We start from the raw sequence: 17579 nt of genomic DNA on the forward strand, positions 1-17579 counted from the left end.
AATTTAACAGGAAGATATGACTGTAATAAATGTATAGGTACTCAAGTACAGGGTGGTGGGCTATTTAAAAGAAATGTTAATGGATCTAAAGGGAGACATAGACTCTAATGCAATAGTAACAGGGGATTTCAAAACCCCGCTTTCATTAATGGACAGATTAACTAGACAGAGAATTAACAAACAACAGAACTAATCGACACTATGGACCAAATGGACCTAACTGATATCTACAGGACTTTTCACTCCACAGTTGCAGAATACACATTCTTATCATCAATGCATGGAACTTTCTCTAGGATAGACCATATTGTAGGCTATAAAGCAAGTCTCAGCAAATTCAAAAAAATCAAAGTCATACCAGGCATCTTCTCAGACCATAATGGAATAAAGCTGGAAATTAACAACTCAGGAATCTCTACAACACATATGCAAACACATGGAGACTGAATAACATGCTCCTGAATGAACAGTGGGTCATAGAAAAAATCAAAAAGTTTCTGGAAATAAGGGAAGATGACAGTACATCATATCAAAACTCATGGGAGAGCAGTGTTACGAGGGAAGTTTATAGAAATCAGTGCCTACATGAAGAAATTGGAAGATACCAATTCTCTATATCAACTTTCCTTGAACAAACCTTGTTTTAATCAAGAATACAGATTTGTCAATTCCAAATGAATTTACCATCCATGAAAAATGTCAGTTTGAGCTGCTATAAAAGAACACCGTACTAAGCAACAGAAATTTATTCTTTACAATTCTGGAGATGGAAAGTCTGAATCCAGCATGCCACCACAGTTGGATTATGGTAAATGTCTCTTCTGAGTTATACACTGCTGATGGCTTGTGTCCTCACATGGGGAAGAGAGCTAACTGGCTTTCTGGTCTCTCTTTATGAGCTCATTAAACCCTTTCTTGGGCAAGCCAACCACATGACCTGATTACCTCCCAGAAGCCCCACCTCCTAATGCCATTATTGTTAGCATTAGGTGAATTTAGGAGATACAAAACATTCACTCCATAGCACCCTCCATATTCACTGTGTGAATTTTCATATAGACTTTTGCCATGGTAAAGGTGTTTGTCACTTCATAGTCATTTACCAAATCAGAAATGCTGGAAGGTTAGGTTTATTTTGGAAAGGAATATGAGATTGATTTTAAACTTTACTATCTCTCTTAGCCTTCTGAGGCTTATGCTCAGACATGTAATGAGTAGAATAATTGAGAAAAGAAGAAATTCAATCCAAAATGATATTAAGAAATTATTAAGAATAAGTAAGAAATTGTTAAAAGATGATTAAGAAATGTACTGGCTTTTCTTCTATATTGAATGTTGTCATTGGTTGTATATCCTTTGATTTTTCCAACCCAGATTTGTCATTATTAATGATTAGTGTCTCAATTAGGGCCCTGCATAATCTAATAATTTTATTTCTTTTTATTTATCAATTTTGGCCCATTTTCCTTCAAATAGGTGATTTCATGTGGATAAAATATATGGAGGACTCAGTATTTTCATGGAGTCAAAGTTCTTCCCAAATTTGGATATATAAATGCACCAAATATATTTCTTTGGATTTTCTTTACCTTTTCTGTACTGAGTTGTTAATTTTAATTTCAGGGAATCCCAGGACTCGCTGGTAATATTGGTTCACCTGGTTACCCTGGCAGGCAGGTGCAGTAACTATATTCACACTTCCCCTTATATGTTCCTCTTCATGAATACTTTGTGTTTCTTATTTTGAGAGTTAATATTAAAGTGACTGTTGGTTTACTTTTATGTGTTTATTTATTTGAAAGTCAGAGCATCAGAGAGAAAGAGCTTCTATTGGCTGATTTTCTCCCAAAATGGCTACAGCAGTTAGGGCTGGGCTAGACCAAAATGGAAAATTGTTGATGGCTCAAGTAATTTGGTTCTGCCACCCATGCAGAAGAGCTGCCCATTGTGGGCATTTTGGGACTGAGCCAGCTGAGCTGGATTAGAAGCCAGGAGCTGGAGTGAAGTGGATGGTTTTTAAGAGACATCAATAAAATTAAAACAGTATTAATATTGCTAAAGATCTAATAAGACTTTTTAAAGATTTATTTATTTATTTGAAAGTCAGAGGTACACAGAGAAGGAGAGGCAAAGAGAGGCAGAGAGAGAGAGAGAGAGAGAGAGAGAGAAGGAAAGAGGGAGGTCTTCCATCCACTGGTTCACTCCCCAGTTGGCTGTAATGGCCATGGCTGTGCCGATCCAAAGCCAGGAATCAGGAGCTTCTTCTGAGTCTCCCACGCGGGTGCAGGGGCCCAAGGACTTGGGCTGTCTTTCACTGCTTTCCCAGGCCATAACAGAGAGCTGGATTGGAAGTAGAGCAGCCAGGACTCAAACCGGTGCCCATACGGGATGCCAGCACTGCAGGCAGTGGCCTAACCTGCTATGCCAAAGTGCCAGCCCCAATAAGATCTTAAACAACCCTGATGCTGATTTACAATGACCAATGTAAAGTATTAGTAAGAGTTAAGATGCTCTGTAATAAGCATCATCCTTTATAACACAGTTATAAAATCTTGGGAACAGTTGGCAGTGCTACATATACCAGTACCTACCTACCAAATAGTGTTATATGAACTGAATTCAGTTCTTGGTATACAGCTTTGAAAATTCATTTTAATAATTCCATATGTTACTCCCTCTACTTTTTAACTTTATTTTATATAGAATGATAATACAGCAAGTTTCTCCCCAGGTTTCCATGAATTGATTACATCTAAAATTTAATTTATTACATATATAAAATGATAATTTTATAATATCTCTTATGTTTTCATTATAACTTATGTTATAGTATCTCTTATGTTTTCATTAATGAAGATGCATAAAAAGGCCAAAAAGAATCTGTTGTTAACAAAATTCCATTTTTAGGCCTTTAAAAATACCTAGAGGTATTGTATCTTATCCTCTTACCATAAGGTGATGATGTATCTTAACTGAAAATATAAAATATGAATACTTATACTGATGAAACTGAGGTTTAAAATATATTCATCTTTAAAAGTTTATGAACAGGGGCCAGTGCTGTGGCAAAGCAGGTTATGCCGCTGTCTACAGTGCCAGCATTCCATATGGGCATTGGTCCATGTCCTAGCTGTTCCACTTCCAATTTAGCTCCCTGCTAATATGCCTGGGAAAGCAGCAGAAGGCGGCCCAAGTATTTGGGCCCCTGCACCCATGTGGGAAACCTAGATGGAGCTTCTGGCTCCTGGCTTTGGCCTGTCCCAGCTCTTGCTGATGTGGCCATTTGGAGAGTGAACCAGTGGATGGAAGGCTTTCTCTGCCTCTGCTTCTGCCTTTCCCCCTCTGTAACTCCACCTTTCAAATAAATAAATAAATCTTTAGAAAAATAATTTATGAACATATCTTTAATTAGAAGTGTTTTAAAGCAGCACAAATAATTTCCAAAGAGAAATAATTTGTGAGAAAACTCTTGTATACAACAGTACATGTTAATGTAATATATATTTAGCTGTCCAAAATATTTCTGTATAGATATATCCAATACTTCTTTTAGTTCTGAGATTCTAAAATTCCTTGAACATTTGTAATCTTTATGAGGTATGTAGAGTTCTTACTTTTATAGTTTTGAAAATGATATATTTTTATATACCCTTTTATTTATCTATTTTATTAACATTACCCAAAAAAGTATGATAATAAGATGACAGTGTTTTTTTGTTTACAATAGGGTTTAGCTGGACCAGAAGGTAATCCAGGTCCAAAAGGTGTACGAGTAAGTAAGCATTTTCATCATTGTGGTATGTATGCTTTTGTAAAAGTAAAATGAAATTTAACAAAATATTGATCATTTTTATATTTTATTAGGAACTTTGAATTTTGTGCAAATTTAGCCTAAAAGAATACACTATCTTCACATTTATTTTCACATTTATCCATTAGCAAGAAGCTGGAATTTGATGAAGAGCAAGGACTCAAACCTAGGCATGCTAATATGGGGCATAGTCATCCTATGTGGTGTCTTACCCACTGTGTTGAAAACCCACCCCCTGCAATTTCTGTTTTTATGACCCTTTTTCTGGATAAATTGCACACTTCTGATTTTCATATTCATCTTTATGAACCCTGTTATACACATAGTGGACACTTAAATGATGTTTGTTAAATCAAGAATCCAGAGCCATAATCCTTCAAATTTAGACCATTGAAAGAGCCTTGCAAAAGATTTTCCTACATTCAATGTTTCTTGTCTCAGATATACTCTGTCTTCTACCAACAGATTAATTTTAGAAATTCAACTTAACATCAGAATACGAGCATACTGCTTTAAAGTCAGTATTCTCTTTTGTCTAGAATATAAAGTCTAAAATTCTTAATCTGAAATTTAAGGTTCTCCCTAATTTAGCCCCAAAACTATAATTAATTTTATCTATAAAGTTAATGAAATAAGTTATTTTATATAAGTGAGATAAAACTAAAGGGTGTTAGGGCAAAGTACACTGCATAATTTATGTATATCTCTTATCTCTGAATACCACCTCGGAATCTTAAGAGGGCAGGATGGGTCTTTGGTCTCCTCCAAAGCATTTTACACATACAGTGCAAATATCATTTACAAACTCACCCTGTTAGTCACCTCTAACTATCCTAATGGAGTGGCCTATCTCCAGCTTCTGGTTATCAAGCTTTGACCTAGTTTCTAGACCCATCTCAAGCTCCAGTTTGCTTTGAAACTTTCTTTGAATGCCTTTACCTCCTGTCACGTTGGAATGCAATTCTTGGCCCTCTGTTCTTCTTACAGTCTTTGATACCTCCTTTCTGGGCCACATTTTAATTAATTTTAGACATGTCCTTTCTGTTCCTTTAAGATTTGTTTTTATTTGTTTTAAAGGCAGAGTCACAGGAAGAGACACAGAGAGAAAGAACTCTTATATCCACTCGTACATTCCCCTATTGGCCACAATGGTGGGGAGCAGGGCAGGCCAAAACCAGGAGCCAGGAACTCCCATCAGGACTTCTCACATGGATGGCAGGAGTCCAGATACTTGGGCCATCTTCCACTGCTTTCCCAGGCACATTAGCAGGAGGTGGATGGGAAGCAGAGCAGCCAGGACTTGAACTGGTGCTCTGATGTGTGAATGCCGATGTCACAGGTGGCAGCCTAACCCACTGCACTATAACGCTGGCCCCTAAGCACATATTTTCTGCCCATTGTGGTATTCAGTGAAGGGAAGAATTTGCTTTAAGTTATATTCCATACATTTTTTAAAGTAAAAGATTGATATATGGCTCTGAAACATACTTTTTTTTAAAAAAATTATTTATTTGAAAGTCAGAATTACAGAGAGAGTGAGGGAGAGACAGAGCGAGCATCCATTTGCTGGTTTTTCCCCAGATGGCCACAATGGCCAGGGCTGAGCCAGGTGAAAACTGGGAGCCAGAAGCTTCATCCAGGTCTTCCCCATGTGTGGCAGGAGCCCAAATATTTGGCCATCTTCCACTGCTTTTCCCCAGCCCATTAACAGGAGCTGGAGTGAAAGTGGGCAGCTTGGTCACAAACTGGAGCCCATGTGGGATGCAGGTGTCGCACAACACTGGCCCCATGGAACATACATTTAAGTCCTATAATTTCATGTTACTATAAATAAAATGCTAAAAACTTCTATTTGAATTACTAAGTGAAATAATATAAAGATTGCTCTCTTTAAGGGTTATATTGGATCTCCTGGAGAAGCAGGACCACTGGGACCTGAAGGAGAAAGGGTAAGTCCATTTCCTTCAAGTGTTATTTCTAAAGTAATGCATGTGATAATGGATAACAGGAGTCATGAACTCGGATGTCAGTGAGGTTCTCCTACTGTGTGAGCAAGCCAGGTTTAAGCAAATTACTGGTGTTGGGGCATAGCAGGTAATGCTACCACCTGTGATGCTGGCATCCCATTTGGGCTCCCAGTTTGTGTCCTTGCTGATCCACTTCCAATCCCACTCTCTGCTAATGGGCTGGGGAAAGCAGTAGAGGATGGCCCAAGTGCTTGGGGTCTTGCCACCTGAGTGGGAGATCCGGAAGAAGCTCCTGACTCCTGGCTTCAGCCTGGCCCAGCCCTGGCTGTTGCAGCCATCTGGGGAATGAACCAGAGGATGGAAGGTCTCTTTCTGTCCCTCTCTGTTTCTTCCTCCCACCAACCCTACGTAACTCTGACTTTCAAAATAAGTGAACAAATCTTTGTTTTTTTTTTAAAGATTTATTTTATTTTACTTGAAAGTCGGAGTTACACAGAGAGAGAAGGAGAGGCAGAGAGAGAAAGAAAGGTCTTCCATCCACTGGTTCACTCCCCAATTGGCTGCAACAGCCAGAGCTGTGCTGATCCAAAGCCAAGAGCTAGGAGCTTCTTCCAGAACTCCCACGTGGGTACAGGGGCCCAATGACTTGGGCCATCTTCTTCTGCTTTCCCAGGCCATAGCAGAAAGCTGAATCAGAAGTGGAACAGCCGGGACAGCAACCGGTGCCCATATGGGATGCTAGCACTGCAGGCAGCGGCTTTACCCGCTAAGCCACAGCGCTGGCCCCAACAAATCTTTATTTAAAAAAAACGAAAGAAAAATCACCTGCCAGAGATATCATTAGTTTTTCTTTAATCTGGAAACTGAATTTTACTATAAAGAAGAAATGTGTAATGAAAATTATATTGATTTTCAATTCAAATTTTACAAGATATACATTAAATATTAAAATATATAATTATAGAACTTTAATATTCATTAATTTTTAATTTGACTATAAATTTCTTAACAGGTCTTATATGTTGCAGTGTAATGTGCAGTAAATAATTTAGCCTCAGGTGATATATTTTTGTGTAACTTAATAGGAAATAGCTACTCATAAATGTAGGTACTTAAGAATAAAGATAAAATCTTTGCAGAATGGCTTCTTACACTTAAAATGATTATCAAGATATTTATTGAGTTCTGCACTGCACCACCATTTCTAGGTTTTATTGCTACATATGCTGTCCAGTGATTTCATTTGTATTCTTTCATTGACACTGTATTAATTGAAAATAGCTGAAATGAATGATATTAGTTCATTGTCATGAAGTTTGAAATTAGCAAATCATACTTAGAATTTAGCTTTAAATTCTCAGTATAAGGATGCAGTTCAGGTCAAAATTTTCATTTCTTTGAAGTGGTGTTATAAATGAAAATCAACCAGAGTATTCTATGCTTAATGAATTTTTCAAATATATAGTATTTTGTGTGAACAGTTAAGTGGCACTTTCTTGTAATTACTTTTGAATGCTCCTGAAGAGGAAAAATACTCAAAGAATTTGGGTACAATTTAATAACAACCAAAAAGTCCAATTTTCAGCATAATACCACACCAAGCCACTCAACCTTCATGTAATTCTGTCAACTAATAGAAGACATATCCAATCCATTAGGTCAGTAATAAAACTGCTTCTTTTTGACCCAAAGGAGTATATCCACTTTACACTAAAATTACTTTTCTTCTCATAATTGAATCCTTTTCTGACCTTTTGGCATAATATTATTTCTAGTGAATTATTTAACAGATAAGCCAAATTATGTGTATCTCTTTGCAAAATGTAATCATCTTGGATTTAAGGATCTTAAGCCAGTGTTGCACTAATCATCAATGGGCACAGTGGTATAATCACCCTCACTAATTTTGACCAGTTTCAATAAATATATATATATAAGACCAGTTTCAATAAATATGTATAAGATCTGTTTCAATAAATATGTATGGATAAGACCAGTTCATGATATTGTGCCCCTTATGGGTACCATGTCCTAATGTATGACCATATACAAAATTTCATTATAACCATGAGTGATATAGATAATGTTATAAAGCAACAAAGAAGTAGAAGAAAAAATATAATGCTAAGCTCCCCTGAAAACTAATAGAAAATATTTTTTCTTGAACTCAGTATTGTACACATATATACATGTTTTGTGTGTTTGTATGTAATATGTGTATGTGTATGGAATGCTTATATAATTCTCTCTGCATTCTTAATTTTACTGCTTTGGTTTATGGAACCTATTACAGTTTTAGGAAATAATTACTGTTTTTTTTAAGAAAGTTTGGCTATATTTTTGTAAAGATACATAAATTCTGATTGAAATGAGTCCTCTTGCTCATCTATGAAGACATTTTTGATAATCAGAAACATGAGTATTTATCAACCACTGTTGACTTGAAAGTGAATGGTTACTTCACTCAGTGATATCGTCTAACTTATCTGAATGCAGTATCCATCCCAAGCTGCACTGTCTGACAGATTTTTTTTTTTTATTCTCTAAGGCTTTAAGTGGTTATAAGTCCCAAAATGATTTTTTAAGGATTTAAGTTGTTACAAGTCCCAGTATCAGGTAGGATACTTTAGACGTGAAGTAACAGCTCCCAACTCAAACTGACTAAAAATAAGGAATTTTTAAATAATGGTGGTAACAGCATAGTATTTACTGAGTGGTTATATATATTCAAGATCCTGTGTAAATTCTTCATGTGAGTTAACTCCTTTAGTGCCCACTAACACAAGTGAGATAAATACTACTACTATTATCATTGTAGATGAAAATGAGACACACGTAGAGAAAGTAACCTGTCTTACACTATCTACAGGTAGTAGGAAGAGAGCTAGGATTTGAATACAGGATATTCTGGCTCTGAGGTACTATACCCTACTTCTTTTTCCAAATATTCAAGGCTGAAGACTATCTTCAGCAATGAAAATCATCATCCTTGTACCTTGCCTTTCCCACTGTTGGTTTTGCCTTAATACTGATTACCCTTAAGATTGCAAGGTTGCCATTGCTAGTATTAATTGTCTTTGTTTAAATTCAGAGTGGGAGAGGATAGAGAAGACACTGTGTGTGGAGTATGGAGAAAGCCTTACTGTTTGTTTGATTGTACCTACTTTGGTGGTGTGCTTCCTTCTGGACAGAGAGCCATCAGCAGGGCAATATCAGGGTCTCATGTGTAAGTGCACATAGGGTGGATTCCTGAGTATTTCTGTCTTGAGGAAGGAAACCTGCCACTGTGAATTAATATGTATATTGTGGGGAGCAACTCGGACTAGACTGTTACTGGAATTAAGACTTATTCTATGCATCTGCTCTCCCACAATATGGCCCTGGGAGAGGAGGAAACAGCTTCTACACAGCTGCCTCCAGCGCAGGGTCCTGTGTCGTTCCTCCACGAAGAGGGGGAGCGACAGTATATAGTGAAGTTTTTCTGAGCATCATACCAGTTGTACAACAAATTATTTCTTTTTTTGGCATGCTGCCTTAATTGATATTTTAGGAAAATACTCTGTAGTATTTAACTGATTCATTCAACAGATACTTACATTTGACTTTTCTTGTATTCTAGGGTAGTCCCGGAATCCGTGGAAAGAAAGGTCTTAAGGGAAGGCAGGTAACTTGATTATTTTTTCTTGAAGTTAAATTTATTTCTGATCTGTTAAAACTTTAATGTATTTTTTACTTTTCTTATTGTTTTTGTGGGCTATAATCAATCCTATTTTTCTTTTTTTTAAAAATTTTATTTAAGTTATACAAGTTTCATGTATTTCATATATACAGATTTAGGAACATAATGACACTTTCCCCTTACCCTGTCTTCCACCCATGCTCCAACTTTCTTCCTCCTCGCTCTCACATTCCTGCTCTTAATTTTTACAAAGATCTATTTTCAGTTCACTTAATGATTTTATAGTTAACCTTACACTAAGTAAGAGAGTTCAACAGATAGGATGAAGAGAAAAAAAAAACTGCTCATCTATGAAGACAAAAGGACCATAAACAATCATCAAATATTAAAATGTCTATTTCACTTCAATACATTACATTTCAGGTACTTTATTAGTTTTCTTGGATGAGGAAAACATGCTATCTGTCTTTTGGGGACTGGCTTATTTCACTAAGTATGATAGTTTCCTATTGCATCCATAATTTCCTTATCTAGTCAACTTTTGATGGACATCTGGGTTGATTACATATCTTAGCTATTAAGAATTATGCTGCAATGAACATGGGGTACAACTAATTCTTTCATATGCTGATTTCTTTTGGTTTGGGTAAACTCTCAGTAGTGGTATGGCTGGATCATACGGTAGGTCAATATTCAGATTTCTGAGTTATCTCCATACTGTCTTCCATATTGACTACACCAGTTTGCATTCCCACCAACTGTGGACTAGAGTACCTTTTCCCCCACATCCTCACCAGAACTTGTTGTTTGTTGATTTCTGCATGAGAGTCATTCATACTGGAGTGAGGTGAGTCCTCACCATGGTTTTGATTTGCGTTTCCCTGATGGCTAGTAATCTTGAACATTTTCTCAAGTGTCTATTAGCCATTTGAATTTTCTCTCTCAAAAAAATACCTGTTCAAGTCCTTTGTATTTTTCTTAACTTGCTTGTTTGTTTTGTTGTTGAGCTTCTTGAATTCTTTATAGAATCTGGATGTTAACCCTTTATCAGTTGCATAGTTTGAAAATATTTTCTCCCATTCTATGGGTTGCCTGTTCACTTTGCTGAGTGTTTCTTTTGCAGTTCAGAAGCTTCTCAGCTCAATGTGATCCCATTTCTCTATATTAGCTTTGATCCCCTGTGCTTCTGAAGTCTTTTCTAAGAAGTTTGCCTGGTGCCGATGACTTGCAGAGTTTCCCCAATGTTCTATACTGATTTGATGGTATAGGGTTATATATTTAGGTCTGTGATATATTTTGAGTAGATTTTTGTGTAAGGTGTAAGGTATGGTTCTAGTTTCATACTTCTGCACATAGAGATCCAGTTTCCCCAGCACCATTTGTTAAAGAGACTGTCCTTGCTCCGGGGATTGATTTTAGTTCCTTTGTCAAAAATAAGTTGGTTGTAGATGATGGATTGATTTCTGGAGTTTCTATTATGTTCCACTGGTTTACAAGTCTATTTTTGTGCCAGTACCAGGCTGTTTTGATTATAATTGCCCTGTAGTATGTCTTGAAATCAGGTATTATGATTCTTCCAACTTTTTGTTGTATAAGATTCCTGTATCTATTAGGGGTCTCTTGTGTTTCCATATGAATTTCAGCATCATTTTTTCTAGATCTGAGAAGAATGTCATTGGTATTTTGATTGGGATCACACTGAATCTGTAAATTGCTTTTGGTTGTATGGACATTTTAATGATGTTGATTCTTCCAATCATGTACATGGAAGATTTTTTCATATTTTAATACCTTATTTTCTTTCTTTCTTTAGTGTTTTGTAATTTTCATCATAGAGATCTTAGGCATCCTTGGTTAAATTTATTCCAAGGTATTTAATTCTTTTTAGAACTATTGTGAATGCAGCTGATCTTAAAAAATCTTTCTCAGCCATGATATTGTCCGTGTATACAAAGCCTATTGATTTTTCTTTGTTGATTTTCTGTGTTGATTTCATGTCTTGCCACTTTACCAAACTCTTTTATGAGTTCCAATCTCTCAGTGGAGTCTTTTGGATCCCCTATATATGCAATCACATCATCTGCCTATAGGGATAGTTTGATTTCCTCCATTCCAATTTGTATTTCTTTGATTTCCTTTTCTTGCCTAATGGCTCTGGCTAAAACTACCAGAACTAGATTAAATAGTAATGATGAGAGTAGACATCCTTGTCCGGTTCTGGATCTTAGAGGGAATGCTTCCAGCTTTTCCCCATTCGATAGGATGCTGGCCATGAGTTTGTCATAAATTGCCTTGATTGTGTTAGGGATTGTTCCTTCTATTCTCAATTAGCTTAACATTTTCATTGTGAAAGGATGTTGTATTTTATTAAATGCTTTCTCTTCATCTAATGAGATCACTGTATGGTTTTATGTCCTTCAGTTTGTTCACATGATGTATCACATTTACTGATTTGTGAATGTTGAACCAACTCTGCATAACAGGGATAAATCCCACTTGGTCTGAGTGAATGATCATTCTAATGTGTTGGATTCAGTTGACAAGTATTTTGTTGAGGATTGTTGACAAGTATTTTGTTGTGGATGCTCACAATACTATTGCAGCGTCTTACATGGCTTCACTAGTTTCTTTTGTGTCATGATCCACAGTGGTCCTGTGACAGTTTGAAGTGTCTTCCTGCTATTTCTCTGTTGAATTCTTCCATGGCTATAATCCTCAGTGCCAGCAGGAAGCAGGTCACCATCCTTGCTTGCATCACCAAAGGGGTTGAAAGAGTGGAGTTTCTGGATAGTGGACATACAAGATGGTTCCTTTTCCTCGGTGGAAACAGCCTGTGGCAGGCTACAGCAGGAGAAAGCAGCCAGCAGGGACAGACCATCAAGAAGCAAGAGGACTCCAGGGGTGTGCTGCTGAGTCTTTGATGGTGGCTCAGTGTCTGGGATTCTGGAGTTTTTAAAAAATGTCTGCCTTGGCTGTCAGTTGAGACTAGTTTACTAGAGCTTTTTATATTTTCAATTTTTTTTTTAAATAAGGAAAATGAATTTTACTGGGTAACACAATAATCTCAGTGATGAGAAGAAATTTTGACATCATTAAATACCTCATCATTAACAAATGAAGACACAGGTCCAGAGGAGCATCTTCAGGTTATCCTGGCTGTTATTATAGCGAATTAAATACCTGCTGTGCACATGTAATCTTTTTATTACTATTCAAAGACATTTATTAGGGTTACATATTCAGTGTCATACTGTGTTTGTTCTTTAGTCTATAGGAAAGAAACATTAAGGTTTTCATAACAGCTTTTCTAAAATGTTTGTGTACCTGAATAAAATCTTAATGATGGTACTGAAGGATTATAGATCTCTTAAGAATATTCAAATTAAAACATTTCATAATGTGAGTGTTCCTTTAAGGTAGACTAGAGTGGTTATTAATGTCACCATTGGTGAGGAATATGAGGCTGGGACGTTAAAAGACTTGCGCAGAACCACATAGCTAAATGTGGTGAAATCAATGGGAAGGGCATTGTATATGGAAGATAAGCTCCCACTTTGGCACTTGTCTGGGATAGAAGCCTACCTCCACTTCCAATCCAGCTTCCTGGTAATGCACCTGGGAAAGTCACAGATGATGGCCAAAGTACTTGGGTTCCTGCCACTCGAATGGCTTTGTCTTGGTTCAGCCTTGGCTATCATGGGAGTCAGGAAGTGAAGCAATATGTAGAGGATCATTTTCTGTTGTAGGACCCCAAAAGCGGTGTCCTCTTGTGACGACCCCAGAAACACAGACTCCAGACCAGACGATGCAATAGAGCAGGAGGTAATTTTATTTCATTTGCGCAAATGGGCCCCCTACTGCTGCAAGCAGCAAGCAAGTGAGAGGAGCCCCAAGCAGCTATCTCACACAGCTTTTAAGGGGCAAAACCACAAAATTAACATACCATGGGGTGGCATAAGTTTATTGGGTAACTACAATGGGAGGAGGTCGTCGAGGAGGAGGAGAAACGGGGGCTACGTGCCCTACGTGTCTAAGCTTGGACAAGGGGAGGTTGTCCTTGAAGAGCAGAAAGGGATGGCTACGTGCCCTACGTGCCTCACGGTTTCTTTGTTAACCTTGAGCAAGCGTAGGGAAGGGGCTTATCTACAAGGCAGGTGTTCTGTGTATCTCTGGTTAGTAGCTGACTGCTTTCTCTGTGAACCGGTTTACTCCCCATTTCCCAAGGCCGTCTCTGGAACGGTTTGTCTCAGGAGCCCCATTTTTTTTTTTATGGTGGCTCTTGGCTCCTTTCACTGTCTCTCTGTATGTGTAGGTGTGTGTGTGTGTGTCTGTGTCCGTGTCCGTGTCCCCTGGTCACTCTACCTTTTAAATAAATCATAAAACTTTTTTTTAAAAAAATGATAAAGTAAAAAATTAAGCACAGATTTTCTCAGTCTAAACCCAGAATCTTGTTCCTTATTCTTTAAATATATCTGGTATCTGTCTGCTGCACACACTGCTTAGATAAGGGATGATTTGATTTTTCTTGACACTTAATGGGAATTATTTTAAAGTTTCACTTTAAGGATTTTAATGTGTTAAGATAAACTTTTAAAATTGTTACATTCTAATTGTACATTTTTAGGGTACAGATGATAATTTGACACATGTATATACTGTGTAGTGATCAAAGCAAGGTAATTAGAATTTCCATCTTCTTGAATATTTATCATTTCTTTGTGCTAGGGGCCTTTGAAATCCTAAGACCAATTCTGTGATTTTTTTTTTAAGACTAATTCTGGGCCGGCGCCGCGGCTCACTAGGCTAATCCTCCGCCTAGCGGCGCCGGCACACCGGTTTCTAGTCCCAGTCGGGGCGCCGGATTCTGTCCCAGTTGCCCCTCTTCCAGGCCAGCCCTCTGCTGTGGCCAGGGAGTGCAGTGGAGGATGGCCCAGGTGCTTGGGCCCTGCACCCCATGGGAGACCAGGAAAAGCACCTGGCTCCTGGCTCCTGCCATCGGATCAGCGCGGTGCGCCGGCCGCAGCGCGCTAGCCGCTGCGGCCATTGGAGGGTGAACCAATGGCAAAAGGAAGACCTTTCTCTCTGTCTCTCTCTCTCACTGTCCACTCTGCCTGTCAAAAAAAAAAAAAGACTAATTCTGTATAAAATATATGACTAATTGTTGTACACTATAAGCATACTGCACTGTTACTAAGCTTTGAGATATAAAAAGTAAACCAGACATTTTTTGTCCTGTTTTTATATTTAACTTTAAAGTTTATCTTATAACAATTATAACAGAAACTAGTGCTATCATACCATCCTCATTTCTTTATTCTCAAGCATTGTACTAAATATTTTGTATGCCATCTCGTTTAATAAATCTGTTATATTTAATAGTACTCTAATATTTAAAACATATTTGGTATGTTGTTTCTTCATGTTCATGCCCTGACAGACCTATTTGAGCAGAAATACCCCTCTATTGCATGTCAGATTTCTTAACTTAAAATTGTAGATCGGGGCTTTCTTAAAGTTGATAGTAAGTCAGTCTTCTTTATTTTACTCCTCTCTATTCCGTATCACCTTAATTTTTTTTTTCCATTCTCCTGCTATCAAAGTTTACCATTAAAAAAAAAGAAAGAAAATCATTTGCAATAATATGTAAATTGCTTCCAACAATAAATATACTATCTAACATGTGATCACTTATGTTTTAAAATATTTATTTATTTAAAAGTAAGAGTTACAGAGAGAGAGGGAGAGATAGGAGAGAGAAAGATAAATAAAGAGAAAGAGAGACATCTTCAATCTCCTGGTTCAGTTCTCAAGTGGCCACGATAACCAGGATGAAGGCAGGAGCCAGGAGCTGCTATCCCAGGTGCATTAAAGTACAGCAGCTGGGACTTGGTGTTGCAGGTGGTGGCTTTACCCATTGCATCACAAATGCTAGCTCCAGTACTTATTTTCAATGTTTAGATTCTAAAAAGAAAATAAGTAGTCTACATTGTGGAATTTTGGACACTGGTGAACAAATCAAATATGTTCTAAAGCCCTGTTATATATCATATATAACTTATTCACTTATTAACCATAAGTTTCACTTTATTTTTATGGATAGTATCATATAAATACTAATTTGAGGGGCCAACACTGTAGCATAACCATGAATGGCACCAGCATCCCATAGGAGTGCTGGTTTGTGTCTGGGCTGCTCTACTTCCAATCCAGCTCCCTGCTAATGCACTGGGAAAGCAGCAGAAGATGACCCCATTCTTGACTGCACCCACGTGGGAGAACAGGAGGAAGCTCCTGGCTCCTGGCTCCTGGCTCCTGGCTCCTGGCTCCTGGCTTCAGATTGGCCCAGTTCTGGCCATTGTAGGGAGTGAACCAGAAAATGGAACATCTATTTCTCTCTTTATGTGTAACACTGCTTTTCAAATAATAAATAAATCTTTTAAAATTTGTTAATTTGAATGTGGTATTGACAATGTGTAAATAATTTATAATATCATACTCCATGATAAATTATAAAGTTATCCAGTGAAATTTACAGATAATTTCTTATTTTTTACAGTATAGGGAATTAGAAAAGTATCCAACAGGATTGAATTAAAAAAGATTTAAAACTATGGGAAAATAGTAAATGAAATGATTACCAGGCTTTTTGGTTGGTTGAACTGTTCTTTACATTACAAAATTTATAATGTTTATTGCTTTAAAAATATGCATTTATAATAGACTTAGATCCTTAGAAAAAGTATATTTTAAAAACATATGTGTTCTATTTTTCTGAACTTCATGTTCATAATAGAAAATCTGTCTGGTGCTGTAATATGTCATGTATACTATGTATACATTTACTTATTTTTGCCACAAAGTGACTTGTCCATATTTAAAAAGAAAATATGAGTACAGTACTTAGTAAAAGATCCAGTTACAACCACAAATTAAATTATGGCAAGGCTGACCTCAGAGATTGTTCCCAGAATATTATCCTGTATATAAATTCTTCCCTTTATTTTCTCTATTTTAAATCATCATCCAATAACTTTGACATTAAGCTAAATTGTATTAGCATGGGATATTATGTATCATAGGATATTTGTATTTCATTTTAGATGGTTAAAATTCTATGAGAGATTTGTTCATTTTTTACTATTTTATTAACAGTAAAAGAAAAAGATCTTTTGATAATATTTCCATTCTCTTTGATGTGGAACATATTAGGTGTGTGGGGGTATGAATCTAGTCATTTTTTCTTGATAATTTTCAACTATATAACTATTATTTAGTTGTTGCTTTGTTTGAGACAGATATTTATATACTCATACAAAGGTAGAACAAAAGGGTTCCAGGTCATTATAAAGAATATGGCAAATTCATAAACATTTGAAAAAAAGTAACAGAAACTTGGTACTGCTGTGTGGATTCCATATTATTTTACTTACTGTCATTCGTAGAGTAATATTAGAAGACATACTTTTGTTATAGCTGCAGCTCCCACTGAATTATTTTAAGTAGTATTTATAGATGTTAAATTAACTTATTTCTTCAAATTTTAGAAAGATGGAAATAGTTTAATGAACACAGACTATGATTCACATTAAAATTATTATAATTTGTAGAACAATCATAACTCATAAGCTTTATATCACATTTTATACTTATGGTTTTAAAGTCTCTAGAATTAAGGCTGGATATCAGTAAAATAAATCACTTTACTTTGCATATTAAATATCATAGGAATACTCTGACAGTCAATATAATGAAGGTAATAGGCATGAAAAACTTAAAATCTGAGTTTAGGTCTTTCTAAATATTAATCTGAATAAGCTTCTTTGTACTACCAAGTTGAGTCCTCAGCGGTGTGCTAAACCTCCATGTTTAATATGAATAGCAAAATTATTGTCATCATATTATGTGAACATATAGCACAAAATTTGAGAGTGAAATTCTCTTTTCCAAAATTGTCCAATGAGTTAGTAACATTACTAAACTTAGATTTATCCTCCTTTGTTAACACTAAACATGGAGTTAAGATGGTGTGAATGATCTTAATGATGTCTATGTTTGTTTTTTTTTTAATATATTTTATTTTATTTAATGAACATAAATTTCCAAAGTACAGCTTATGGATTAC

The 17579-nt window shown here is 36.5% G+C and overlaps 1 protein-coding gene across 1 annotated transcript in view; it reads left to right on the forward strand.

The window, feature by feature from the left end:
* Positions 1-17579, forward strand: part of COL24A1 (collagen type XXIV alpha 1 chain) — a gene marked incomplete at its 5' end in the record, with an annotated part of 418086 nt that overhangs the window by 91791 nt on the left and 308716 nt on the right. The window contains 4 exons of the mRNA XM_089299394.1: positions 1624-1677; positions 3728-3772; positions 5707-5760; positions 9398-9442. Of these exons, the coding sequence (XP_089155520.1) occupies positions 1624-1677; positions 3728-3772; positions 5707-5760; positions 9398-9442 (198 nt within the window). The remainder of the gene's footprint in view (positions 1-1623; positions 1678-3727; positions 3773-5706; positions 5761-9397; positions 9443-17579) is intronic.

Source organism: Oryctolagus cuniculus, chromosome 7, assembly GCF_051225735.1.
Source record: "Oryctolagus cuniculus isolate XC-2025 breed Fujian yellow rabbit chromosome 7, ASM5122573v1, whole genome shotgun sequence".
Lineage (NCBI taxonomy): Eukaryota > Metazoa > Chordata > Mammalia > Lagomorpha > Leporidae > Oryctolagus > Oryctolagus cuniculus.